This window comes from Bombus vancouverensis, chromosome 5, assembly GCF_051014615.1.
Source record: "Bombus vancouverensis nearcticus chromosome 5, iyBomVanc1_principal, whole genome shotgun sequence".
NCBI lineage: Eukaryota > Metazoa > Arthropoda > Insecta > Hymenoptera > Apidae > Bombus > Bombus vancouverensis.
In genome coordinates this window covers 15,971,893-15,998,732 of record NC_134915.1, presented here as the reverse complement: position 1 = coordinate 15,998,732, position 26,840 = coordinate 15,971,893, and the positions used below count along the sequence as shown (strand labels likewise).

The 26,840-nt window shown below is 35.6% G+C and overlaps 3 protein-coding genes across 3 annotated transcripts in view; 2 read left to right on the top strand and 1 right to left on the bottom strand.

The window, feature by feature from the left end:
• Positions 1-2: 2 nt before the first annotated feature.
• LOC117158665 (uncharacterized) lies at positions 3-18,566 on the bottom strand. The gene is made up of 5 exons (XM_076619008.1): positions 17,846-18,566; positions 3,276-3,327; positions 1,625-2,060; positions 1,154-1,378; positions 3-548 (listed from the first exon to the last, which is right to left on the bottom strand). Exons 4-5 carry the CDS (start codon positions 1,363-1,365, stop codon positions 326-328), a joined length of 435 nt encoding a protein of 144 aa, XP_076475123.1. The 5' UTR covers positions 1,366-1,378; positions 1,625-2,060; positions 3,276-3,327; positions 17,846-18,566; the 3' UTR covers positions 3-325.
• LOC117158662 (oxysterol-binding protein-related protein 2) lies at positions 4,614-16,607 on the top strand. Its single transcript, XM_033337807.2, has 10 exons — positions 4,614-4,869; positions 4,951-5,186; positions 7,081-7,279; positions 7,366-7,475; positions 8,178-8,336; positions 8,778-8,978; positions 9,163-9,352; positions 10,356-10,472; positions 11,267-11,484; positions 12,458-16,607. The coding sequence occupies exons 2-10, from the start codon at positions 5,152-5,154 to the stop codon at positions 12,558-12,560; spliced, it is 1,332 nt and encodes a 443-aa protein (XP_033193698.1). The 5' UTR covers positions 4,614-4,869; positions 4,951-5,151; the 3' UTR covers positions 12,561-16,607.
• Positions 17,581-26,840, top strand: part of LOC117158663 (tumor protein D54) — a 22,818-nt gene continuing 13,558 nt past the window's right edge. The window contains exon 1 of the mRNA XM_033337812.2: positions 17,581-17,811. Within this exon, the coding sequence (XP_033193703.1) occupies positions 17,793-17,811 (19 nt within the window). The 5' untranslated portion in view covers positions 17,581-17,792. The remainder of the gene's footprint in view (positions 17,812-26,840) is intronic.

The following is a 26,840-nucleotide window of genomic DNA, read 5'->3' as shown; positions in this document are numbered from 1 at the left end:
CTGCTCTCGTCGAATTAATAAAAATAATCAAAAGGAAAATGTATTATAATATTTTCATGTTATCATTATCCCAAGAAAACGTCACGTTTAACCATTTAATACACATAAAGTAAGAGAATTTCTTTGTTTCCCTCCTAGTCGAATCGAATTTGTTTTCTCTTCTGATTTCGCGTGAAAGCTTCGAGAGTCTGTTTACCTTTTTGTTAAAGGAAGAAAATAGACTCGCCCACTTTATTCAATGTATCAATGCAAATTTTATTCGATCGCACATGTCGATACATATCGTACACAATGAAAGTTGGGAGCACAATGAGATGCTGTTTCGTTATGTGTCACGAAGAAGCTCGTTGATGTGACGTCTTTCGTTCACGGTTAGCAAATCGGGGACAATCAATGTCTTCGGTGGCATCCCGACGCTGAATACACGGTCGATCCTGACGCTATCGATGGCGAACAACTGCATCATCGCAAAGTGCATGATATCGCGGTTCAGCTGACGCTTGATCTGCTTCTTGGTCCTCTGTACACGTCGTCGGCAGACCACGTAACTTGTAACAGATTAAACATTTTGTCGAAAAACGACTTTTTAAATATTCAAATATCGAGGAGATATTAAAATGTTTTGAAGTATTTTATAATGTAAGATTCTCTGAATATTTACGATATTGACACATTCACTGTTATTAGCGTCGTGTCGTCTTAATTATCTATGATAAAATTTAGTTGTTGGATGTTCAACGAGAATTACGGCCATAATCGTTAAATGTTTGATACGCGTATCAACAGAAAGTATTTAGAAAAATAGGTAAACAACGAGATTAACAAATATCATCAATAAAACTAAGAATATCTAGGATGAAAGGATATTAAAGAGTAAGGAGAGCATTTCAGTCTTGAAATAGGATGCTACCTACGTTGAATCGTTGAGAATATAAAGAAAAGATAAAAATTTATATCGAAGTATCATAACAGCAAAGTGAGAAAACTAAATTTGCTTTTAATATTTTTGAAACTATTCTATATTGAATGTAATATATAAAGTTTTACCAAAGGACAGAAGAAATTGTTAAAAAACTATCCAATTTAATTTCAAGTCAAAGTATAATCTAGTAGAAATAACGATATTTATTTTCACGAATGAAATAATCCTTACTAAGGTAGATTTTTTAGAGTAGTATAACTTGGATGTATCGAGACATCGCTTCTGTACAATTCCGGATATAATTTCATATGTTTCGTGAGATATCTCCTAGCACGTGGTTTCGCTGTAGAAATATCTTCCTTCGTTTCGGTCGTAAGCTCTTCTTTATCATGATCCAGGTCATCTTCCGTATCCACGATTTTCTCTCCTTCCTGGCTAGTCATCGTGATACATAAACTACGAATTCACAGAAAAATATCGACTCTTTTTTTTATAAATCATTTACCTATGAATCATTTATGAATGAAACCCAACCAATTCTCATTTTCCGATTTCAATTCAATGGTCGAAAAATTCATAAAAACAGTATAAACAATTGCACAAGTCAATGATTTTCCAAGGTGTTTAGAATAATTAATATATTTAATTGTTTGTTCAAGTGTACTTTATCGAACGGAAATATCACAGAAAACGATTACTCACGCAGGATAAAGCTAAAATTTGAAATTAAATGGTCGAAAGAAGGGAACGTGATGATCGCCATAAACGCGCAGCTCGAACTGGAGAATTTTTCGATGGTCGATTCGACGAGTCTGACTGGTCTCTCCGTTGATCCGACGAAAGTTGGCCGATCTGCAACGAAGTGAGCCCCTGTGCCTCGTACGGATATCGATTTGGTTTCCAGGTAAATCAATAGAGATTCGGTTCATTCTTATTCCAATGCGTTTGCCTGTGTACACGTCGGACCACCAAACTTCCCACACAGAACCATTAATCTATTCCAATTAGCCGGCTGCGAGAAGATTATGCGGTAATCTCAGGAATTTGCGAGCCAGATAAAGTTACGCCGCGACGAAGCTCACGAACGATCTATGACTCGCGTTCCATTTGTACGTTGCACGATAGTTCGTGAAGATACCTGTTTAGAGAATTAAATTAAATCTTTTCAGCAACGGAAGTGGCAGGTGTGCTAGTTCCTGTTTGTTGTATTTATATTATGTAACACACTATTGTCGCAGTTGTACTGAATTTGCTGTTTGGGACGAATCTGTAGAGTGGTAATTACGCGATCCTTGAGACGAACATTATCAAGCACAGGATTAATTGAATTATGTTTATTATACTTTTCCATGATGACATTGTATTTGAGGCAAATACCTACTACAGAGACGATAAGAATCTGGTTTTGCATTCAATAAGAAGTTACTTATGCAGCAACTTGATATGATTCCTCTATTTGCATATGTATAATCTACATTCAACTTTAAATTGATTTCTTAATATTTATTTATATTTACAAAGAACTGAGAAATTTATTTTTATAAAATAACAAGAAAGGATAAATGTCATTTTACTTTAACAGGGATGCACGCTTCAGCGAATACATAAAGAAACTTTTGTAGGAAAAGTTTGTTACGATGTTGAAAAATATGTAAAATACACAGTTTCTGATAAGATGTAAGTACAAGAAGGAGGAAAGAAGATCTCTTGAATGTATCATAAAGAATTAGAGAACTTTTTCGTTTACGATAGTGAAATATACATAATTATAAGCATTAAATAATACATAATGAGAATAACAAAATGACGATACAGTAATGTATATTTAATTTATCAATTTTTGTAATTTTTAATTGATTACGCTTTTTACACGCAGAATGAAACGACAGCGGCATGGAATTTACATAATTGCGTTTCGAGTTATGCATACAATTAAATTAAACGCGTGTTGCGACGACAATGCGTATTTACGAATGTGAAGAATACTCATAAAAATTTCTTTAGTACTTTTTTCTGCTTCGTACTTCACTAACGAGAAAAGTACATATAATTTTTATTAAAAAAATATAGTTTATCATATACTTAAGATAAGAAAATTTAACAAAAGGTATTAACCTTTTTGTGATCATACTTAAGATGAGAAAATATACTTAAGATAAGAAAATTTAACAAAAGGTATTAACCTTTTTGTGATCATTAATCAGAATCATTCGCATTGTTGGAAATTTCTTAATTCGTGAGATTTATCTTATCTTAATCGTTCGAAAAAGTTTAATAACGTGAGTATAATCACCGTGACAGCCATCGTGTTAACAAGTTCGTTTCTCGATTATATCACAATTTTCAGACTAACCTGCGTATAGAATCAAATTTCTGAATCACCAGTAGCCAGTCGCCGCCATATCCTGAAAACAGACAAGAATTTTAATTAACGTGCATCGTACATAGTCCATTGAAACTGCGGTAAGAGCTTCATCGCGTGCTATTGTCTCGGGAAATAGACGCAGAGCACGAAGGATATTTATCGAAGCGCTATCGAGTCCTCGAGGGGTTGGTTTCTCGTTTCTGTGCGATGGCATATTGCGCACCGCCCTTAGGAGCTATGAAAATTCGATTACAATTACGCAGACATGTCGCCAACAACTTCGTTACCGCATCGATTAAACCGTGCACGGTTTCGTATCGGCTAAGTAATCGTGTACTGCAATCGATAAACGGTAGTCGCAAACACACGGGTCAGCGACGAACTTTTGCCCTTTCGTCTACTCAGCTATCATCTCGTTAGAACGCGTTAGCTAAACAGAATTTCTTTAACCCGGTATAATTGCTCCGGTGATAGTCAGCGTGCTAGAAATTGCGTTAAAAATAAACTGTTGCCCACTTAACTGTTGTCGTGCCAACGTAGGGTCACTCAAGAAGCCTGATATAAGTACTTGTGACATTTATGGAAGGGGTTTGTCTTTGAAAAAGGAAATTGTTCAATTACAATTTTTATTACTTTAGTTTCAGAGTATTCTATTTAATTATTGACTTCATTTAATAAATTTGGTATCTTCCGTTGGTGAAGCTGTATTTGGTTCTGTATTAGTGCGATTAGATTATGACTATGGTCATCGAACTCGTTGAATTGTCTAAGAACTATGTATATTAATAATAATAACGAGTATATATAAAAATGCATAATTGTCTGGGTAATTCAATATCAAGGAATTAAGTGCAACGAAACAATTGCACGATTTCATTCCTAATAAAGTTCCAAATCGGACCATTCGAGCTCAATATCTCTTAAATAACGTTAGAACCTAGAACGATCTAGAAACGTTTAGAATTTAATGATACAGCTTCGATCAGGAATAATTGCATGTTAAATAACGTTATATTAATTCGAACAGAAACAGAACTTTGACAAAAAAGACCGCCGCGTCTGAAATTCAAATCTCTGTACAAGCTTTTCCCGCGTCCGCCTGCGCACATTCTTGCCGGGTCGCCACAGCGAATAAGACGTCCCCGTCCAACGGAACAGAACGTTGTGCGAGCCACAATAACCATGCTCCAACTTATTGATATTTTCTGGAGAGTAACGAGCGCGACACGAGTGAGACGGGTATGCCGCGCGAAGCGTGTAGCCCGGAAGGGTGCGAGTAGGACGCGGCGAGGGTGAAGAGGGTGCGCCGGAGCCCTCGTCACGCCCGCATGCTCAACGTGTGCAGTCTCCGGGTGTACAGCTGATCGCGAGTTCCGTGATTCGCAAGCAAACAGGCGCGCTATATCGTCGTGATCACATGTCAAGCAATCCAGTGATCCCTCTGAAACTGACCTTACTTTTTCCAACGAATCTCTTCTAAATCGTGTTCTTAGCATCCGAGTTGACGATGTTACGGCGATAGCCGGCTACTGCATCTTTGGAGAACGCGAAGGGTCGTCTTCGTGCACCCATCTTCATTCGTGTAGGTTCTTTGCATACCGTCGCGTAACCGTGTAATGTACGTGTGAATGTACTTCTTGTACGTGTGAAAGGGTTACCGTAGCGGAAGAAGAAGAAGAGAAAAGGGCGGCTGTGCGTCGTGTAGCCACGCGATTTACGAATCTTTGATCCCTATCTGGATGTCGTTGGTCGCCGTGACGTCGTCGTTTAGAGACGGTGGACCGAGAGACGGGACGAGCCGCTTCGAGGCCACGGTTTCGAGGAACACGGTTGCCCACGCTCGATAATCGCGATAAGCTCGTATATGATGGCCAACGAAATAACACAGAGACCGTACAGGTGCGTGATCGCTTGGTCGCTTCGAGGCTTTTCCTAAAGAATACTAACTGCGAGAATCAGAGCTCAGCCGGCCACGAAGCCGCTCTCTGTTTCCCGACGAGGTACCGGAACAGCAGCTACGACGATTTTGTTAAGCGATCCTCGCGACTGTTGCTCGATATTGGCATATGACTCGTGGAAATTGGGACAGTGTGCGAATATCGTAGAGTTATATTATTTATTTCTCTATGAGGAATCAGTTTTCAAATAATTTCAGAAGCGTGTCGAATTGTATCGTCAGGTTGACGATATTACCAATATCGTTGTCGGTGATATTATATTGCTGGCTTTTTAATTTAATTCATTTGGTTCTACTTAATTTTGAAATTAGACATATATTCACCAAAAAATATCGATTTCTATAGTATCAGTTCCAAAAGATGTCGTGAACGTACTACTATATTTTTGAAAGATTTATATCTTTCGGTTTAATTGGTTGTATCTTTTCAATTATGCAATGGTTAGGTAATAATATGCTTCGAATCATCGAGCAACATGAGAATCGGAAAATCAATAATAACGGACGTGTTATGGTTTTGCAAAATTTTTAAAGATCCTATGCAGCTCTTACGAGGCTCGATAAATAATTATTGAGATAATTGTGCAGATAGATTAAATGTTTGGTAAGAAAGTTCGGAAATTCTTCGCACGAACATCGACTGTAAGTTGCATAAGCGTGTTGCTAGTGTTTTAAATGACGTAATTGACGACCGTACTTGACCAGATTCTGGCCGATTTATTGATTCCGATTAAATATTATTGTTGCTAAAGCAACTCGTTTATAGGACAATCGATTATATTTTGCGCACTGCTCTCACATGCATGCTTTACGCTGCTTATTAGCAAGATCGATTAAGACAAATATTTCCTATTTTGTGATCTATAGGTTTACGTCTAAAATATAAATCTGTGTTTCGATTGTGCCAATCAGTCGTCAAAATTTCTATGCGTATTATAAATAGACCATTCTTTGTTTAAATAAAATATACGTGAGCTGTTCAGAAATTAAAATAATGAATTTTATTTTTTGAAAAATTCTTCACATCTTGACGATATAATAAACAAGCGAAAAATTCAGAAAATAAAGCAGGTATCGCAATATGTATGATAATTGTTAAAATACGTAACGTATAATACTATTTAACGATTTGCCCGAGTCTCTCTCATTTCACGCTGGAAAAACATTCATTATTATACTACTAATTAATTAATTGGTGTAATTGGCGTTCAACTTTTTAGAAATCAAATAATTATCGTCGTTGGAGTTGACCAAATTGATATCTCTTCGCATTGTACGATAACGTATTTATTCTCCTAACGTATGAAGCAACAATCAGACTGTGGATTTTTATTCGTTTATAAAAAATTCGAGGATGAAAAAATAAATAGAAATATCCAAAGTAGAACGCCGATCGTAATATTTAGTAGGCGAAACAAGCTTTGTTTATATCTCATTTCTTTAATTATGTTCACAAATATGATACGAGTCTGTATAAATACACGCAGTCCAGTAATAATAAAACAGTTTCTAGTCGTCTTACTGAGCACAGTACGTGCTAATTAATACTAACTTGGCAGTGAAATATCGTAGCACATTCTTTTACCTGCATAAGTAATATTACATCAGTAATAAAGGATATTTCTAATTTTATTTCAGTTTTAATTTTAATTTTAATTTCGTTTTACATTTTCATTTAAAAGAATAGTCTTTTTATAGAATATACGAAGATTTTTATAGATCACCGTATAGAAGGTTTCAAGTATCTGTATTATTGTAGATCTTTGGATATCGTCGTACAAATTTTATCGAGTGGAAATTCTTCGTGAAATTTTATAATAATTGTTTTCTTTTAAGAACAACGTTACCAGTTCCGGGCCATTCGGAAGTGAATTTATGCTCGGTGATATCACTGGGCAAAGACCTCAGCAAGATCACCATGCCGGTCATTTTTAACGAACCACTTTCCTTCCTCCAACGTGTCGCAGAGTACATGGAATACGCGAAATTGCTTAAGCTAGCGGCTCAAGAAGAGACTCCAATTGGAAGGTTGCAGGTAAATGGAAGTTTTTATTAGGTTGCGGAAGTTGTTCGAAGGAGAATCTTTCTCGTTAAGCGTAAAAAATATTCTCTGTGTCGTAGTACGTCGCTGCATTCGCTGTAAGTGCTTTGGCTTCGAACTGGGAAAGACTTGGCAAACCCTTCAATCCGATACTCGGTGAAACGTACGAGTTGGAGCGTGAGGACTTCCGGTAAGTAGCCGACCGTCCAAGTTATCAAAGACATTTCAGTTTAGTTTAGTTTCTGCGTTGAAGTTAATTAAGTATTCAATTATTAGGACGGTCTCTGGCAAGTATTATACGAGTATCGACTTGTCATTTGATGAATTTATCAAATGATAATATCTCGATGAATCTTAATTAAATTGCTACACCGAAGATTAAATTTAATAGTTTGGAAATTTCTCGATCGATGATATTTCTTGTTCTCCTCGTTGAGTAGATAACAAGTAGTCGATTCAGAATGAAATCTTCATATTGAATTATTCTATCGAAATACTAGGTTGTCCGAAAAGTTTCTTTCGTTTTATAAGGAAATAATAGACGCACCATGTTTTGCGTTTTATATTAGTTTATTGAAATAGAAATATTACGAAATAGATCATACCTAATTCAGTAAAATAATATTAAACGGAAATTGTTGTTCGTCTAGTACCGTCTTATAGAACGAAAGAAACTTTTCGGACAGCCTAATACATTTCGTATAGCGATTATATTCCAATGAAGCATCTGGGAGATTGTTCTCCCAGAATATCCTAGAAACGATTAGACAACTCCAAAGAATTAAAGGCTATTTGCCATTAAGCACGGAAACAGCGCAATCTACAAATTTGTAACATTATCGAGAAAATGTAGGAACTCGTTCACGCATGTTTACTCTGTGTCTTTATTTAGAATAGTCTGCGAACAAGTGTCGCATCATCCACCGGTATCCGCGTTCCACGCGGACAGCGAAGAATTCACATTCCACGGCACTATACACCCGAAATTGAAGTTCTGGGGCACATCTATCCAAGTACATCCAAAGGGTATTGTCACCGTCGAGCTTCCTAAGTAAGTAGCCGATTCATTTGTCGTTACGTATATTGGGTTGGCAACTAAGTGATTGCGGATTTTGTCATTAGATGGTATTGACAAAATCCGCTGTCACTTAGTTGCCAAGCCAATAGAATTACTTTCGAATGTCCACGAACAGTAACAAAATTTGGCTGCACATTCGTGTAATTTGTAAAAGTGACCACGCACATACAGCAATATACACATACGTAGGTACATTCTTTCGTGGAAATAGTACAAAATATATAGATTTCCATTACGGTTTCTTATCATCGTTCTCGTTGTACTAGAAGCTCTGTACAACCAGTTTCAAAGAAACGCATAAACAAAGGTCTAAGACCAAAGGCACCAAAATAACAAAACCCCGGTAAATAAAGACGGCCTAGCCGACTGCATGTGGCGTTCTAACGTTAAAAGAAGCACTTTGTACGAATTCAGATGGAAGGAAGCGTATACTTGGCAAAATATCAATTGCATACTGCACAACGTGCTGGTAGGCCAATTATGGATGGAACAGCTCGGTTCCTTGGAGATCAAACAAATCGGCGGAGCGAACTTGAAGGCGACTCTGTGCTTCAAAAGCGCCAGCTGCAATGCCAAGGACCTTCACCGAGTCGAAGGCTTCGTAACGGATCAAGAGTAAGCTGGTAACAGTTTATCATCACTTGAATTCGCAAACGTAACAGCGATTCTCTGTAGCACACCGAGCCGCATGCCGATAGACCGTACACACGTTTTACACGCGTTTCGATCGACAACAGTTTCGTTATTTTCTATTCGTAAATGATGGTTTGGACTTAAGTCTCGTTTGTCTACCGTTTAGAAAAAGGAAACTGCTATTTCTTTATGGAAAATGGACGGAGAGGATGATGGTGTGCGACCCTGCGTTGTACGAAGAAGCGTTGGAGAAGGTGAAACGCGAGGCAAAGAGTCCCCAGGGCAGTCCTGGCCATAAGAAGGTCCTCGCGAAACTGCACAGCCTCAAGGTCGGAGCGTTCAAACCCTCTCACCAGGTATTTGGGATATTAATCGAGGAATTTGATAGAAATTTGGCAGAATTGAATTCTTTTTCAAAGAGAGAGATGAATAGTATGTTTCTTATTTCTTTTAGTATCCTTTTTTACTATGAGTTTTACGTATTAATTGAACTACTCGATGGAAACACGATATAAATGTTTTCTATTTTCGTGAAAGTGGAATAAATGTAGGGAAAGATGCACAAGATTTTGGATTTATGAATTGCCTGCTATGAATGTTCCGAGTGTTTATGAACAAAGTATCGTAGTCTCTTGGTTTCGTGTTTATTTATTACAAATTTTAATTCCAATATTTGAAAGGAGATTTGCCTTTTTAAGATAAATGTCAAACGTGTACGAGTAACCTTGACGCTTTAGATATAACGCGAAATCAACTTGAAACGATCTTTTCTCTTTCTGCGAAATTTCTCTAAAATTCGAGATAATTGCGATCAAAAGATAAAACACACGTGTATAGTGAAGTATTCATATTTTTATGAATATAATTTCATTGGTTACGTTATACTATAGAATAAAAATTTTGCTTTCCATTCATCGGTTTTATGCTTTTAACTTTCAAGTGACTGATTTAAAAGCGAGTTATATATAGATCATCATATGTTACTCCTATTTATACGTACCTTCATTCATTAAAGCTTTGAATATTCAACAACTTCAACAAGTTCTCTTCATAAAAAAAAAAAAAAATCTCACCGTGAAAGGATTAGCAAATGTTTCACGTAATTTACAAGTAGTAATTATATCGTGTCATTCTTCGAAGAAATCTTGCGGTTAAAAGTTGATAATAATTAGAACATTAAAAATTTATAAAATATCGTATTAAGATTATTTCTAATGAAATATTTCTACGATATTTGATTCTAATAAAATATTGCTGTATAAGCGTTCGCTCTATCTCGTTTTAACGTATTCTGATTTAATACGTTCCACTGAAATATTTCGATATATTTTTTTGAAACAATTTTCACGGTAATTTAAGGATGCGATCGACGATCCATCAGCAAGTATAGACGGAGACGATATTCCAACGATCGAAGATATTCCTGGATCGATAACTCTCTGGGAAGCTTCGCCGAGGCCAACTAATAGCGCAGATGTAAATAAAACGTTGTTCATAATTATTAGACTGCGGGTGTTTTATGCATTTGTGAGAAATTTGAAGGCAGAAAAATTCACAGGACGCATATAATACGCAAAAATGTATAAAATATCCAAAGTAGAATACTACGATATTTGATAGACGTGACGAATCTCTGCTTTTAATTATATTCACGAAAATATGACTTTGCATAAATATCCGCAGTTGTATTCCATTTAATCATTTTACTAAACTTATTTCCTTCGATGCCCCGTGGCTCACGAAAGTATTTCGGACGCTTCTAGAAATGTTTTGAAATTTCGTTTGCTCTGTAACGAGAGCCGACTATCGCGATTGTATTCGTGAAATTTGAAACGAATCTGAAAATGGATATACAACAAGTTGCAAGGTATTTCGAAAGCATACACTTTATAAAAATGATCAGACCACTTGAACAGTCGATTATTCACTGTATTAATAAGCTACGTGTAACGAGACCATTGTTAGCTTTAATTATACGTTTAAGACTACTGTTCGTGTATTAGTACGCTAATTTTTTTACTAATTGTACGTTTGCAATTAACGTCTTGTAAATTCCATATAGATTTTCCAATCGATTTCAAATACCATTATAATCATGACAGTCGTGTTTCGTCACAGAGCTAACGAAATTTTAGAAAGTTCATAATGCATATAAATTTATAATGCACATAATATATCCATAGGAAAATTTCCTGGTAAGTGTAATTAAATACTTTCGCGAGTCACCGTATTAGCGTGACGTTTCAAAGCTTTGTCGGATCGATTTCCAGTATTACCAGTTTACAACGTTTGCAATGTCGTTAAACGAACTGACACCGGAAATAGAAAAAGTTATATGTCCGACGGATTCGAGATTAAGGCCGGATATTAGGAAATTGGAGAACGGCGATCAAGACGGAGCTGCGGCTGAGAAGACGAGACTCGAGGAGAAGCAAAGAGATACACGGAAATCGCGAAAGCACAAGAAAGGAGACGATTGGACACCCAGGTAATAAACAATTAAAAATAATTGTATTGTATATGCTATTCCCATAACGTCACACACATAACGTCATACAAATAATTTATCAAACATATTGCATAACACTTTTTCACCATTGATTTCCTCACTTGCTTATTTGGTGCAGCAGAGTCACTTCGTTGTTTAATTGATTTCAGTAGATAATCAGAGAATACGTATAATAACGTTGTTTAAATATTCCTAGAAACCGTTTGAATATTTATATTGGTTTTAAACATTGGATCGTCACGATCAGTCATCCAGATACCGTTCTTTGAATAGTATACAGACGACTTTTCTTTGCTGCGCTAGGTAATTGGTAATGACTTGCTTCGATAATTATCGAATCATTTTTTTTTAGAAGAGAATTTGTGCTTTCATAGCCAGGAAAAATATATAATATCAATCAATCCGATATAATCATTCTATTAGATTAGTTTATTTAGGCAAGATGAAAAAGTAAAATACCAGTAAACAATAAATATTTCAGTTCGTTCAAAGTTATCATAATACCTTCTCATGGTTTCTAGCTTATTGAATTTCCTTCTTTTACAATTATTCTTATATCGTGAGACATCTTTAATTCGTTCGTACGTTTACACGGAGGTTTATGTAACATTATTGTCACGTGAGATAGATAAGCAAAGTTGGAGCGGATGTTCGAAATTGTTCGTGAGTGTAAACCGTGTGACGATGCTCGGAGAATCTATTTTATGTTAAAAATATCTGCTGAAGTGCCGTCATGCGCGCAATATTTCCTTCGAACTTTGAAATTCTAAATTTTAGAAGGCCATCTAAAATCGTTCAGCTTCCTTCAAAATTATTCTAAAACTTTCACTTCGTCAAGCTTAATCTCGTTCAATTTTGTTTTATCGAGTATCAGTCACTCCATTCTAAAATTAATATATATATATACTATCTTGCTCTTTCAAGATAATATCGATTATCGGATATGTCACAGGTGGTTCCAATTGGGCATGAATCCATACACAAACCAAATGGACTGGTTATACCGCGGAGGCTATTGGGACCGTGGCTACGGCAACATGGAAGATATCTTTTAATATACGTGGAAACCCTCATCCGGGCGGAATAATTAACGAGTAGCAGAATGGAAAAGTTCGCTCGCATGTCCTGGCGAGGAATATTCAGACAAATTGCCGGTATATTTAAATCAAGGTGGTTGCCCTTCAACCTTGATACCGTTCGAATTTTGTATCGTTGGTCGATTTGTTGTACTCAAACGATCTAAAGAAGCCGAAGTCTCGTCGCTTGTATCGATATCGTATGTGTTTATGGATCTAGGAATAAGAGAGAGTCAATCATACAGAAGGTGCAAGCACGACGCGCAAACACACTTGTGAAAACATTGTCGTCGAGCACGTGGAGAATACACGTTTCGGAAGGATAAAGCGCAATAAGAGTAAAGAGCAGCTTTTTCTCTCCACAAGTACCATTGTGTTCCATTAAGACGATGACAGTTGTACGATCGATCAACGAGAATAGAACCGCGCCAGACTTCTAGGACAAATAAATGCTCCGGTTGCGAGGAGCGAAACTTTTGTACAACTCGCAGCTTTACACGACAGGCACACGCTTATCTCGATAACGCGATCTCGGTACTCTGGAAATCTACGCTGTCGGTCAAAAGTCTGGCATCGTTTTGCCAATCTAGCAAAAGATTTGCTATGGGTTTTCCAATCAGTTGTACCGAATCTTCCGCCAATTCGCGTTGTTGATTGCAAGTTGAAATGTAAAAGGGTTTTTGTAGAGCCTTCGGTAATTTTCGTCAATAAATCGAGATATCGATGTCATTGTGTTACAAATGTCTTCTGCCAGCTAAAATACGTTATTCTACTAAAAAAAACAAAAAAATAAAAATTGTAACGCAAATGATTACCGATCGAAGACTCGACAATCACTGGATCGATGCTCTCAAATAGAACGATCTTCTCTATCTCGATACATTTTTAAACATCTGACAGTCCCAAACTTTTGACCGCTAGCGTATTTTTTCTCGTACTCACGCGAGATCGTCCTCCACAGATTCTTTCGACGCGATCCAAAGGAAAGTGTTACTCAAGCTGCGCCACGAAGAGAAAATACCAGTGAATCTCTAATGTCCGATCTACTGTCGGATAGATCGAACCGGACGAGCAAGCTTACGCCTCGTAGAGCAATTCCGTATGCAGGTCGTACGTGCATAGTGTTTTTTAGGTAATCAAATACGTGTTCTAGCGCTCTATCTTCGAGTGCCATCGAGGAACGCGGCATAGCAGAATTTACGACACGAAGAAACGAACCAGATGACACGATCTCTGCTGATCGTTGTTTTAGCATACGAAACTACTCTCTTCAGTTACAATGTTTCGTCTATCATTTCAAAGCTGCAGAAAATTGAATTATTGTTATTTTCTTTATGCCATCTTTGTTTTTCCTCGTTCAGGAAAGTGGGTTACATAAATTTCTTATCATTATACGAGCTGTTCTTTGCGAGAGTAGTGGCGGCCGGTAAACGGTTATAAAAGCTTCGCATGGGCGGTTAAGGTGGTTCCCATGGCACAAGGATAACAGCACGACGTCCATCCGTTAGTTGATGTTCGTTGTAGAACGAAATTGTGGTGAACGAATAGCCGCAAATTTTTTATGACATAAAGACAGACACAATACATGTACGAGATATGACAGTAATGTTTCTAGAATAATTCGTTTATTACCATTTTTTTTTTTTAAATTATTACCGTTGCACTAATCTTTTTAACTAAAATCTAGGATCGTTTGCTGATTCGTTGTTCGTGTTATCCTTAATTAACATAATTTCTGGTATCGATGTTAACTAATAATAAACGAGCAGATGAAGGTAATTGTCTACATTGTTGGATTTCCGCCCAGAATTATTCCTGAAGCTGTATCGTCGCACTTCGTATAAACTCACACACGCAGGACATATACAGAAACGGTACTTCTGTTCGATTTCCTTCCAGGAGAACCATCGAGAGATCGCAGCGATTGTATCTTTTTCATGCAAACACATTCGTTTTTACGATTACATGTAGCACACAAGATCACTTCTGACACTATTTTTATAACAAAAAGAGAATTAAATGAAACGAGAGCTCGGCACGGCCCATAGCCGACGCCATCCTTCTCGATACGTTAGTTTTGACTAGTAGGTTTCTGTACATACAGCGACTGTACTATACACTTGTATCTAAATATTAATGATTTAGAAGGATTTTACGCGCGAGGCGGTGAATTCTAGCGGAATGAGCGATCGCTCGACCAAGTTAGCTCAAAATAGTTAGCTCAAGTCTCCGGGGAAGCTTCGTAACCACGCATCGAACGAGCAATAAATTAATATTAATCGTTATTCTTTCTTCGTAAGTTCATTTGGTGTTGTTCAGACCTTTGGTCGGTTCGTTAGCGTCTTTTACATTATCCGACTCCATTCAGAAGCGACTTTTGCTCGATGGTAATGGTCCATCATACGTATAGGGATTTCTTCAAGGTTACTATCTGTCGAAATTTGTGTCTATGAAATTCACTGCGTATATTAATTGCATAATGATGTTTCTTGATATTTTTTTATTATCTATTTATTATTTTTATTTTAAATTTATATTTATTTTAAAATCTGACATATAGATTCGAAGCACGTGATAATACTACTGGAAATTGGTTAATTAAATTAAATTAAATTTCTCAAATCTCCATTTGATATCCGTAAGAAATATGCAACTTATCTTGGAACGTATTTTTGCGAATGAAGTCAACGATGTAACTAATTTTTCCAACACCGTTACTTCTTAAATTTTGATTTAAACTAAAGTTTGATTTACGCTATTTTATTTTATAATTTTATTTTATATTACTTCAACCATAACTGTTTACCGTTCGTGAAAATCCTCGAACAGAGTTAGAAATACACAATAAAAATTGTCTACAAAATTTTCCGATTCGGTTCCATAATTTCGATAGTAGACTCATTTACGACAGCTAAAAGCCATGAGAGCCTTTATGCGCGTATGATCGACTAACCAATGACGATCGTATGGCAATTTAATTTTTTCAAATAGCGTAGATAGTTTGATTCGAAATCTAAAAATAACGTAGATCAGGCTATTTGATACTCAGCGGTGCCAACACAACATGCTAATACAACATGCTAATTTTTTCTCGAACGTGTAACGTATAGTCGTACGTATTCACACATTTTCTGCCAGTTTCACCGGTGCATAAATAGGGTTTAGCTCAGCTTATCGTTAGCGTGTAAGTGTCGTCCGGCCGTGTTTGTAATCGCGGTTTGTTAACGATTTGTTTACACAAAACTATGTGGACATTTAGGCCAGTATGAGCTAAAAGTACGTTCATCGCTTTTGAGAAGCTAACATCCATCAAATCTTAGAGTTTGTTGTATAAAATCATCCAAATGTGTTGCTTTATAGAGGATCCTGATCAACTTTGACGAAATATTTGTCATAAGTGATACCATAATTGGTAGACGTATGTGTGTATTACAACTGTATGTATATTGTATTTCAAGAATCTTTCAAGCTAACCACCAGTTGCTTTTAGTTTATTTATCGATTTCATATTTCATAAATCACCTTTGTTTAGGGATGAAATTGAGATGATTGCAACACCTTGGAGAAAGTAGAATATCAGGTAGTTTGTACATATTATATCGTTGGCCGGCTACTTTATACATCAATTAATTGCTACTGGATATGTCTTATACAATAGAAGTTAATATTAAGACGTTTCTTCGTTTCAGGGTAATTTATTTATATTTATATATAATTTGAAATACGTATTTTATATTGAAGAATTATGATATCATTTTAGAATATGACAGAGCATACGTATCTTTGTACAAAGCGATTTCTTTATGAAATTAGTTGTGTGATAATTTACATATTATTTTAAAAAATCATACGCCATTGGTATTACGTTCGTAATGTAAAAGACTCTTTAAGTTTCTAATAATAATTTAAACAACTCTAATTTTTCGCCTGTACTAAATAACGTAGAAACAAGATTAGATGAATTAATAGATTATTGGCTAATGATATGTTAAAAAAAAATGTGATACTTGTAATGATAATTTAGAATATATGGAGTTCATTTTCAACTAAAGTCAATTGTTCGACTATTGTCGCGTAGACGAAGGAAAGAAAGATGTTATTGATAAACACCGATAAGATAGTCTCTCTACATCACAGCACATAGACATTAATTAATGTACTCGACAGTATTACTGCGAAACAAAACAGTATTACGCACGGATTATACATACACTTATAGGAATTGATCTCTGCGTAATAACAAACATTCTTACGCTTCTGTATAACGTTTCTGATGATCGGTATGATCCATTGACTACGAACGCGAATTGTTATTATTACACTAATAATAAGAACGGCAGAATATAAATATACTACTTGAAGAGCGCCAATAATATTTAGAAGAGCTACACTATCGGGGTCACGGACTGTAGAATATAATTGTATTTATGTTGCATAGACAAATGTATGTATCTGTACATAGATAAATAAATATTAGAAATAAATGTTATAAAGAAAAATTGTCATTTTCTTTTATTATCACAATGTCGTAGACATATATTTATCCACAAAATTTTATACTTCTTACCATTTTCTACGGTAACTGTTCAAATATTTTCATGAATCATGTTATAGTGCCAGTTATACGCACACTTTTTTCACATTTTCAATATCTCAATATCAACGTACAGTAGCTACAGAAACTAGAAGCATATATCCTTATTTTTCAATGAAGAGCTTTTTTTATCAGTTTCTGCATTTTATTTTCATAGAACGATGAAATTTATGTAATCATACGAAAATACTACTAAATGGTACAAAATTTAATCTGCTCGAACCTAATTGATTAATACGTAAATAACTTAATAGATACAATGATGTGTCAATACTTTTTGCAGCTACTGTACAGAGCACGTAGGCAATTTGATATCGCAGAAATCATGAAATGCCGCCACAAATTCAAACGCGGTTTTGCGCGCACGTTAGTTCCTGCTTGGTCGCTTGGCGCCGCCACTCGCCGACTGTTTTCAATATGGCCGCGGTGCCGTTCCTCAGAAGCGATCCGGAAAGAATCGATCTCGGTTCGGTAGCAGTGAACACGTCACAGTATCCACATTTCGAAAGTTCTCGCGGAAAAACGTGTCCGTATTATTGTTTCGTTGATTAACCGCGAGTGGTGGATCCGTGTGCGAGCGAGAGGGAACATCCACGTAAGCGCATCGATTCGACAAAATGAGCAACGTACCAACAGGTGAGATCACTGACGCCACTTTTTCCCGACTTACGTTTCTTATTTTCCTCTGCAAGAACGCATTCCATATTTTCGGCGTGACACGCCGCCCACTTCAAACATTCTTCTCTTTCAAAGAGCAGTTTTACAAGAAATATAATTTTATGTATGTAGAATATAAATTGCACGATATTTCTGGCTAACGCGTTCTAACCTATGCTGACTTTTTTTTTCGAATCGCTCACATTTCGCGTAGCCTTTAAAATCTTGTCTCACTCACTTGTCTCACTGAATGACGCACGATCGATCTAACGCGATAATCGTCCGATATCGAGAAAAATATCACTCGCCATTCTGCATCACGTAATTGTCGAAAGTACTTAGAGATTTTTACAATGAATATTATATTTTATGCAACACCGTGAATGTTACGTTCAACATATTGAATATTATATTTCGTGTAACATTATTTTTATTTATACGACATTTACGATTTTATCGTTGAAAGTTAATGACGTGTTTAAGGAAGTCGGAACGTACACCGTTCGAACAATTGTTGCCCTAACCTCTCCAATAACGCGGACAAATACATGACACGTTATATATATATATATACCGGTTTGTGTTACTCTCGTCTCGCGGCGCTCGTTAATTACGCTAACGTGATTAGAATTTGTCCAGCCTTTGTTTAAGGTGGTCTTTAACGAGATGAGAGGGCAGCATTTACTTGTACGTACACTATTCGTCATTTTTCCGTTTTTTTATGTAAATGCGTTGTTACTTAATACGCGTTGAAAACAATGAAAAATTGAAATACATTAAATGCTTTATTGTTCTTGGAATATCGAACATTTTTATCTTTTTGCTTATTTAGTTTTGTTATCAACATTGTGAACAGATGGTGCACGTTTTGGTTCGTGAATGAAACATGAGTATGCGGTTAGGATGTTGTATTTTGTTCGTAATAATTACGTAGCCGTAAGTGGCTAGAAAGATAATGATATTTTAGCGATGATAGGTAAATGTCGCTAACTATATCGTGCGGCACTCGTGTAGTAATATCGTCGTCGCTGTTAACTTCTTATCGCGAAAATTATTATCGCCCTGACGTGCTACATACATACACTGTTTTTAATGGTTACACGTATCATTACTGCTCGTATTTAATCAATCTTTGTTGGAAAAATATGAAAATTACACGTCTTATACGACTCTTATTTCTTTATTATTCTAGCGATTATGGAATTGGTTAAGGTTGATTCAATTAATTAGATCGAGTTAAAAATCATTTTCTTTTTTTTGTAACTTTGAAAATAGTAACTAGGTTTCAGTATAAATAGATAGGTTTCTTTTCTTACTTTACTTAATTTAAAGGGTATTTTAAGTTATTTGAACGAATTTGAAAAATTGGAGTATATGTTTTGTAGTTTAGGTTTAGGTTAGATTTCCACGTAAAATTGGAGTACCTGTTTTCTTGTGAAATATTTTGATAAAATACAACGTACATCATACACGTTATCTTTGTCCTATCGTATCTCATATTTTTAGGATACTTGGTACCAAAAATCTCTTCAATTATAGTATTGATGGTATAAAAGTTGCAAAATTTTTCAAATTACCGGAACAATATTTTTGCGATTCATAAAATAAAAATAGATGTGCTATTTTAGTCAACCCTATTAATAGAAACATTACGTAATATCAGCGAATTGTGTTAGGGACGCCAAAGACCATAAAATACTAAACGCAGTAGAATTATATGCGTAGAGGTTATAAAAAATGCTGAAAAGACTAGGAATGCCATAAATATTGCAAAAATATTAAAAGTATATTACCTGATAAGAAGAAACACTTCATTGTAAAACATCCAATGACTTTTTTTTCTATAACCACTATACCCACAATAGAAGTTTTATTCTTTTAAACAATTAATTCGGATATTATATATTTCACGAATATTACCAATTTAATCTTTCGCAAAAATAACACTACATCAAAAAATATATTATTAATTGAAACACCTAACATATCAAGGATACCAGAAATTACTTGCAATACGAGGAACTCATTTCGTACCTACCGCGAATCCATTTCGTTCCACGTTCTTGACCATTCATTCTTAATCCCATCAAAGATCTATGAGCTGCGCAATGCACGATCCAAAAGACGAAGAACCCATCGAGCAGAATTATTCCTCGCTGCTTTCGAGATTCTAGATTCCGACCGAGCTTATTTTCTCGGCCTACGCCAAACATTAAAAAGGCCCACACGTAGTGTTTTATCTTTCATGGTTTAACGGCCAAGTTTCGTGCATACTTTCCCTTACTCTGTTCGTCATAAACGGCACCGTTATTTTCAGTGCAAATATTTCCCGTTTACCGCGTGTAAACCGACTACGAGCGGAAGTATCGCGACGACTGATTTACGCGAAACGCTCGCCTTTTTTTCCGCGAACCAATCGGAAGAGTAACGGTGAACCTTTCCGCTGGTTACTCACGAACTTCTTATTGTCAATATTGTCAGTTGGCTCGTAGTGATCCAAAGGATAAAGGATATAAAGGATAAAGGATATAAAGGATAAAGGATGGTTCTATTCACATGAATATTCGTCGTAGTTAACAATTTTTTTTTTAATTTAAACATTATTTTGGTACTTAGGGTCGACTAGTTTTCACGTCAAGAATTAGCGAAATATTTATTTTATTTATATAAATTAGCGAGGTTTTGCATCTCGGTAATGAGATTGAAACTTTGCTGATAATATTAATTCATATTATTAGGAATGTGATAATTGGTATTAAAACGAGAGGAAGTTGTATCGAAAATTTCGTAGAAACGTGGAAACGAGTTTTTGTATTTTTCCCAAAAAGGATTAATCTTCGGATTAAGATATTAAGGGCGTTGTATTTTTTTTACAAAAAGAATTAATGTTTTGCGTATGTTAATTCGAGAGAGAAGCGTACATTTTTTACGGTTTTCCGTAAATACTATAAACTTAGTCCTAGATCCTTTTTTTTTGTAATATTCTGTATAAACCAGTGCCCTTATTCGTTGATTCTCCAGCGAACAGAATCGCAAGGAGAAAGTTGCAAAAGCTGAGGCCGCCGTAGTGTCGTGTTCGCGGAAATCGCGTCGCGCGGTCGTTCTGGTTGCAATGTAATACCGCCACGCAAAAAAATGCTTTGTACAGTTATTCCTGTTTCACCCTTCTGTCGAGAAGGTCAGATCGATTTTGTTTCTCGCTGAAATTCCATTTGAACGCGATTCTTGCCGAACAGTACACGATTTTTGGTGTATCGACGTTTCGACGACGGCTCCTCTTCCGCCATATTATTGCTTTCACTGTTTCACACAATGCGCGAAAGCAAATTCTGTGTGGTTATTTTCATGCGGCAGTTGTACTAGTAACTTCGTATTTTCGTAGGCTTGATGTTCCTTCTATTGTTAGAAATTTCAAAATACACACGATCGATTTTCTATGTACGTCAACCTCACAATTCTTTCTGCAAAATAAACAAATTGTTGATTATTTTACATCGAACCAAGTCTCCGATACGTCATTGTATACTTTGGCCCGAAAAATATACGACATGTCAGAAGCAATAGAACAGTTCTAAAAGACGAACTTGTGAAAATATATTGACTTGGTAGCATATTTTATTAACACAGTCTAATTTTGTTTTTCTTTTTTTTTTTTTCTAATTCTGTTACTAAAGCGAAACGATGTAGGAGAAAGAAGAGAATATTTCATTGTTTCGTTGTTTTTAAAAATACAGACAGATATTTGACAAGAAGTCTAAGAAATTATTTCATTATCCTTCTCGCTGTATAAATGTTTGTTTAACTCTGAAAATTACAACTATCTCAAATAGAAATTCAATATCTGTACTTACATGTTTTATTACTTTATTGTATTAGCTTCGTAATTAATTAGTTAACGTAAAGTAAACGATTCAATTAAAAAGTTTGAAATATATCCGAATTATTATTATATTTCAATTTTTATCTTTAAATTCATAAAGAAACGAGATTGTATTCCTGCATCCTATTTATGACTCCTTTTTTTATACAAATAACTTTTATTTCTCTTCTATCGCTTCTCATATACGCTTCGTGAAACAACATAAATTTTCTACTGTATGCGTACTTGTTCTTGAAATCGCAAGGAAGATAATTGGTTATGTACAAACATTGATCTATTGCATAATCTGATTAGTCGTAAGTGAACTTGTTATGCTCAGTGCTTTTATCAACCATTACTCTTTCACCTCATAGAACACTACGAAACATTATCTACACTGTTAGATTATTTTTTGTTTATTCCGATATAGTTATTTTTTGCCACAATTGGTATTTAATAATTTGGTAAAATTGCATCGTACTTGTACTTTTACAATGTTACATTTTTGCTAAACCAAAACATGTTACTTAAGATATATATAGAGAAATATATATGTATTTTTATTCTTACACATATAGAAAGGAAAACTCACTGGAAAATATCGGAGACTCTCTTGCATTTGATTTTACAATACGTAAAATAATAATTATTATTTTAATAACAAGATTTAAGATTTTTATACTTCGTCTTTGTTATTAATTTTTCTACGGTTCTACGATTTCTCGTATCTCGATCTCATCGTTTTAGTTTGAATCTAAAAGAAATTTTTAATGGGATAAAAGACTCTTAACGTGTTAATACAAATAAGAGAAGTTAACATAGAGTTTCTCTAACATAACAGAGAAATAAGAATTTGATTTTAGCCGAATCTAACGTTTTGTCTTATAAAGAAAATATTGTCTTTTTTCCCATTTTTCATTCCTGTGCAGCTGCATAAAAAGTAGAAGTGAAAGTCAACATTCACAGATTCGTAATCCACATTCCAGTGTAATTGTTTTAGTCATGGACGTTACAGAAACCTTTGTTAGAAATAATTGCCGGTTAGAATTTCAGTGGCAAATTTAGAAGGTAACTATAGTTTGAAGGTTTCTCAATTACGTGCTCCATTGTAACGTGTACTTTAAACGATTTCATCTTTATGCTTGCATACGCTTGTTTAGCAGTTGATTATCGGTTTTTGTATTCTCCACCATGAATTCATTGCGTGAAAAAAAGATCGATTAAATGTTGTTATCGCAAGATTAAAATTAATTTAATTTTGCCTATTAAAATTCACGCGAATATCTCATTTTTTTAATTAACAACATTTACTTTGACGTCAATTCGATATGCAATGGTAGCAAATAGAAATATTGTCGTCGATTTTCAGTTCCCATACGAAGTGAACTCGTGATATTCTCTCGACTTCGCGTTTCTAAGTCAAAGAGTAGAATTCAGATTCGGTTTCACGTGGATGCGCAAATATGTCTGTGATCCGTAGACCGTAAAACAAAAATTCCAAATAGCTGAAGTAGCAACGCGGTTTTCGAGAATATATAAAATATATCTTTTTATATTTCTTAGTTAGAGACAGCCACTCGATTAACTGCTTCTACATATAGTACAACATACTGTTAAACAAAATATTTTCGTTTATCAAACTTATCAAGGACTTTCAATGGTAATAACCAAACATTGAAAGTATTCTCATTCTTGAGAGATTCAATGTTCTAGAATAAAATCTGATCCAGCATAGAATACATACTTACGCGATATACATACTTCACTCGTATTATGATCATCGATAAGGTCTTAAGTTTACTTCCTGTATTTAACGCGATATTAAACGCTTATCGAAAAAAATTCGTCAACATACTTTACTTTATTTTCTCTCAAAATATTAATGATTTATGAATAGCGTAGAAAAATTTGCCCCTCGAATATGAAAACGAGAGAAAATCAAAGCCACGATACCATCTTCAATCACACTGCAAATTAATTAAAGGCAAAACGTTCTGCCGACAACGAGTTTAAGTGTATAGCACTCGTCCCGTTTAATATCTCACTTTTTGTCCGCTTTTCCCTTGCACATTCAATAGCCGTTCCTCTGTCGTGCTAATATAATATTGCTGTTATTGCTTGCCCATGCAACGTGCCATCTGGCGCGTATAATGCATAAATTACTGCATATTATTCATCTAAAAAACGTACGTATACATTACATTTCATAGGAGAAGTTTAAAAAACTTTACCTGACATTTAAATATGTAGGAATAATAATCGAACTAATTTCCTCGCATCAAATGTTATCGAAGAGAATTTCTGCAACCAGCATTCATACTTTCATCACTAAGCAGCGGATTTTCGTGCATTTGTGAGCAATTTAAAGCGACAGAAATACACAGCACATAATACAACGCACACAATAATATAAATATCGTAGAATAATATATCGTAGAAAAATATCCAAAGTATTTTAGTACTTTTTTGCAACGTTTAATAAATGGCAAAATTTTCATCGCAGCCGATTCGCTAGATGCGAGAATATTCTCGATTTTCTAACGAGGTAGAATTAATTTCACGTTTCTAAAAAAAGTTCCACTTCTCTTAATAAGACCATAATTCTCTAGCCGCCCGAATTCCCGCGTTTTCGATTCAATAGCTAATACGTCAAACGATCTCCTCGCTTAGAAAGCGTACTCATCGGCGCAAATTACACCTCGAATTCCACTTTCATCTTTTATCTTTTTGTCTTTCTTTTTCATTCCGCTTTCACGTTAGCTGAATTGTCCGAAGCCTGGTTGAGCGAAATTCGCTCGGCGAGCAATTTATTAAAAGATGGTCGCAGCATCGATACCGGCCAAAGCGAAACTTATAAAGCGTAACTTCAGACCGTTGAGAAAGTTCACTTGCCACTTTGACTTGGACGGCAAGCTGTTAGTATCGCGAATACTTAGCACGGCAGTTTTATCGATCTTTACTTGAACTAACGTCGGGCCTGCCCACCGTAATTCCGACATCGCGTGTTTCGGTCGACTTGAAGGCACGTAAGGTCCTCGAACTGATTCGTTGCTTCGCGAAAAATCCCAAGTATTCGTTCTACCTTCTGCGTTTCGATAGTGAAATAAGGAAACGTTCCGCTGGAGAACAGGAGACGCTCCTCGTTATTAAGATAAAAATAAGTTTAACTTTGCAGCTACCCTGCTGGCGCAAAATATCGAACACATATTCATACGACGTTAGAAAGGGATTCAATTCTTCTTTTAACGTATAAATATACACGCAGTATTATATTCCACATTAAGAAACTAACATCTTTTACGAATATACAGGGAATATATATTTTGTATCACGAGAAAGCTATCCCTTTCCGAATATAAAATAAATATTTGTTTAACATCAGAAAAAAAACATGTACATATTGATCTAGCCATTTTTCTAGAAATTGTTTGTCACGATATTAAAATATCGAAAGATAGGCGTAAGCTGTCTTTGATCGTTAAGGTTTATTGCATCCGCTAATCTATACTAAACTCAATTACACAAAAGCAGGACTTGGGTCACTATATCGAATCTACTCTGCGACCCACTTCGATAAATCACGTTTGCAGGAATGGAAAGCAGGATTCGTTCGACACCTATCGCTGTTCGATATCTGTAGCGAAATAATAATTACACGATCGTAGAACGGCAATGGAATTTTTAATATTTCCAAACGATCGGTCACTTCATCCGTGCATTATTACGACAACCAGCCGTTAACCTTGAGGTTCCTGTTACCGAGAGAGGGTCACGTTTAGAACTACATCGAAACGAAAGAAGCGGATGAACCGGTTCCACGTAGATCCCGTCCTATCAAACTTCGTTCCGAGTTCTCGGTATTGAAAATACGTGTTATATCCCTATTTGTCACGCTTCCTATTTGTTCTTTGTCCTGTTTTTATAGCTAGCGTGTTAAAGACCTTTAAACGCTATTATATCTATATAATTCAATATATTGCATGTTTGTTCAGAATTAATCATTTCTTTTTACCCTGTTTGTTATTTTATGGGAAGGTTGATGGCTCTTTAGGTATATGAATTTTTAACAAATTGTCGGTGGATCGAACGTCGTGTTGCAATTTGATACGCGCAATTCTTCGCTGGCGGTGGCATCTAGTTTTCAAATGGAATTTAATTGAAAATGAATTGGAAAATTCATTGTAAGAATTCTGGTGAAATACTTCCTGTCTACGATGTAGATTATTTTTCCAGCACTAAATTAACGCTACTTTAGAACTGATTCTGTCTCTTCTGTTACATTGCACATTTTTACCGCGCGCAACCTACTCAATACTGCACTTTATAACGAGTAAGCTCTAAACGAAAATAACTCCGCATTGAAATTTTACATTTTAATGTAACACGAACGTTTCCTACAGGATCTAAAATTAATAACTTTGAGAACATTTTTTTATAGTAAAAAAAGAAAGAATTGTTACATAAGCGTAATTGACTTTCACTCGCTATCGATGCTATCAGTACTATAAAAATTTTATATAACCGAAAAAGATCTCTCAAACCGGTAGTTCCTTTTAACGCCACTTTTCATCCGTATTTTTATATACCGCAAGAGGAAATTCAATATCCGAGCAGGGTCATCGAACCGTTGAAGATTCCGTTCCGTCATCCTCATCCAACGAGATCCTTGGTAGGAACAGGCGCGTATTTTTTTCCTTTATCCCCAATCCATCTTTTTTATCCTCGATCAAGATCCTTGAGAAGCGTGTATGCGCATTATAACGCGCTAAAAGTACAAAAATTATTTTATCTTAAAGACTAACGGACACCGTCCTTTTACCTTTCGATGCCAGTCGAATTTACTTACGCGATGTTGCACAACGTGAAGTTGGTGAGAGGAAAATAATCGAATCGATTTATCGAATTCGTAGCAAAAGTCATCTTCTCCTGGTGCGCGAAATACCTAGAAACAAGTCAATGAACATAAAAGCGAGCGTTATTGCTGTTTAATCGTTGATTCTGGGCATATTCCGCGTCGCATATGGCGAGCTTGAAAGAGGATTATGTATCATGAACGTTCGTTAAATCTTTAAATGCCAAGTTTAGGACGAATATCGTCACCAATTCGAAGTAGAAATGGAAATTGACGAACGAGAAAGATTTTATTTCG

Coding starts and splice junctions, on each gene's coding strand:
- LOC117158665 (XM_076619008.1), bottom strand. CDS start 1,365: ATGACTAGCCAGGAAGGAGAGAAAATCGTGGATACGGAAGATGACCTG. Junction 549..1,153: donor ACTCTAAAAAATCTACCTTA/GTAAGGATTATT, acceptor ATCTGTTACAAG/TTACGTGGTCTGCCGACGAC.
- LOC117158662 (XM_033337807.2), top strand. CDS start 5,152: ATGATGGCCAACGAAATAACACAGAGACCGTACAG. Junction 8,979..9,162: donor GGCTTCGTAACGGATCAAGA/GTAAGCTGGTAA, acceptor TCTACCGTTTAG/AAAAAGGAAACTGCTATTTC. Junction 9,353..10,355: donor CGTTCAAACCCTCTCACCAG/GTATTTGGGATA, acceptor CGGTAATTTAAG/GATGCGATCGACGATCCATC.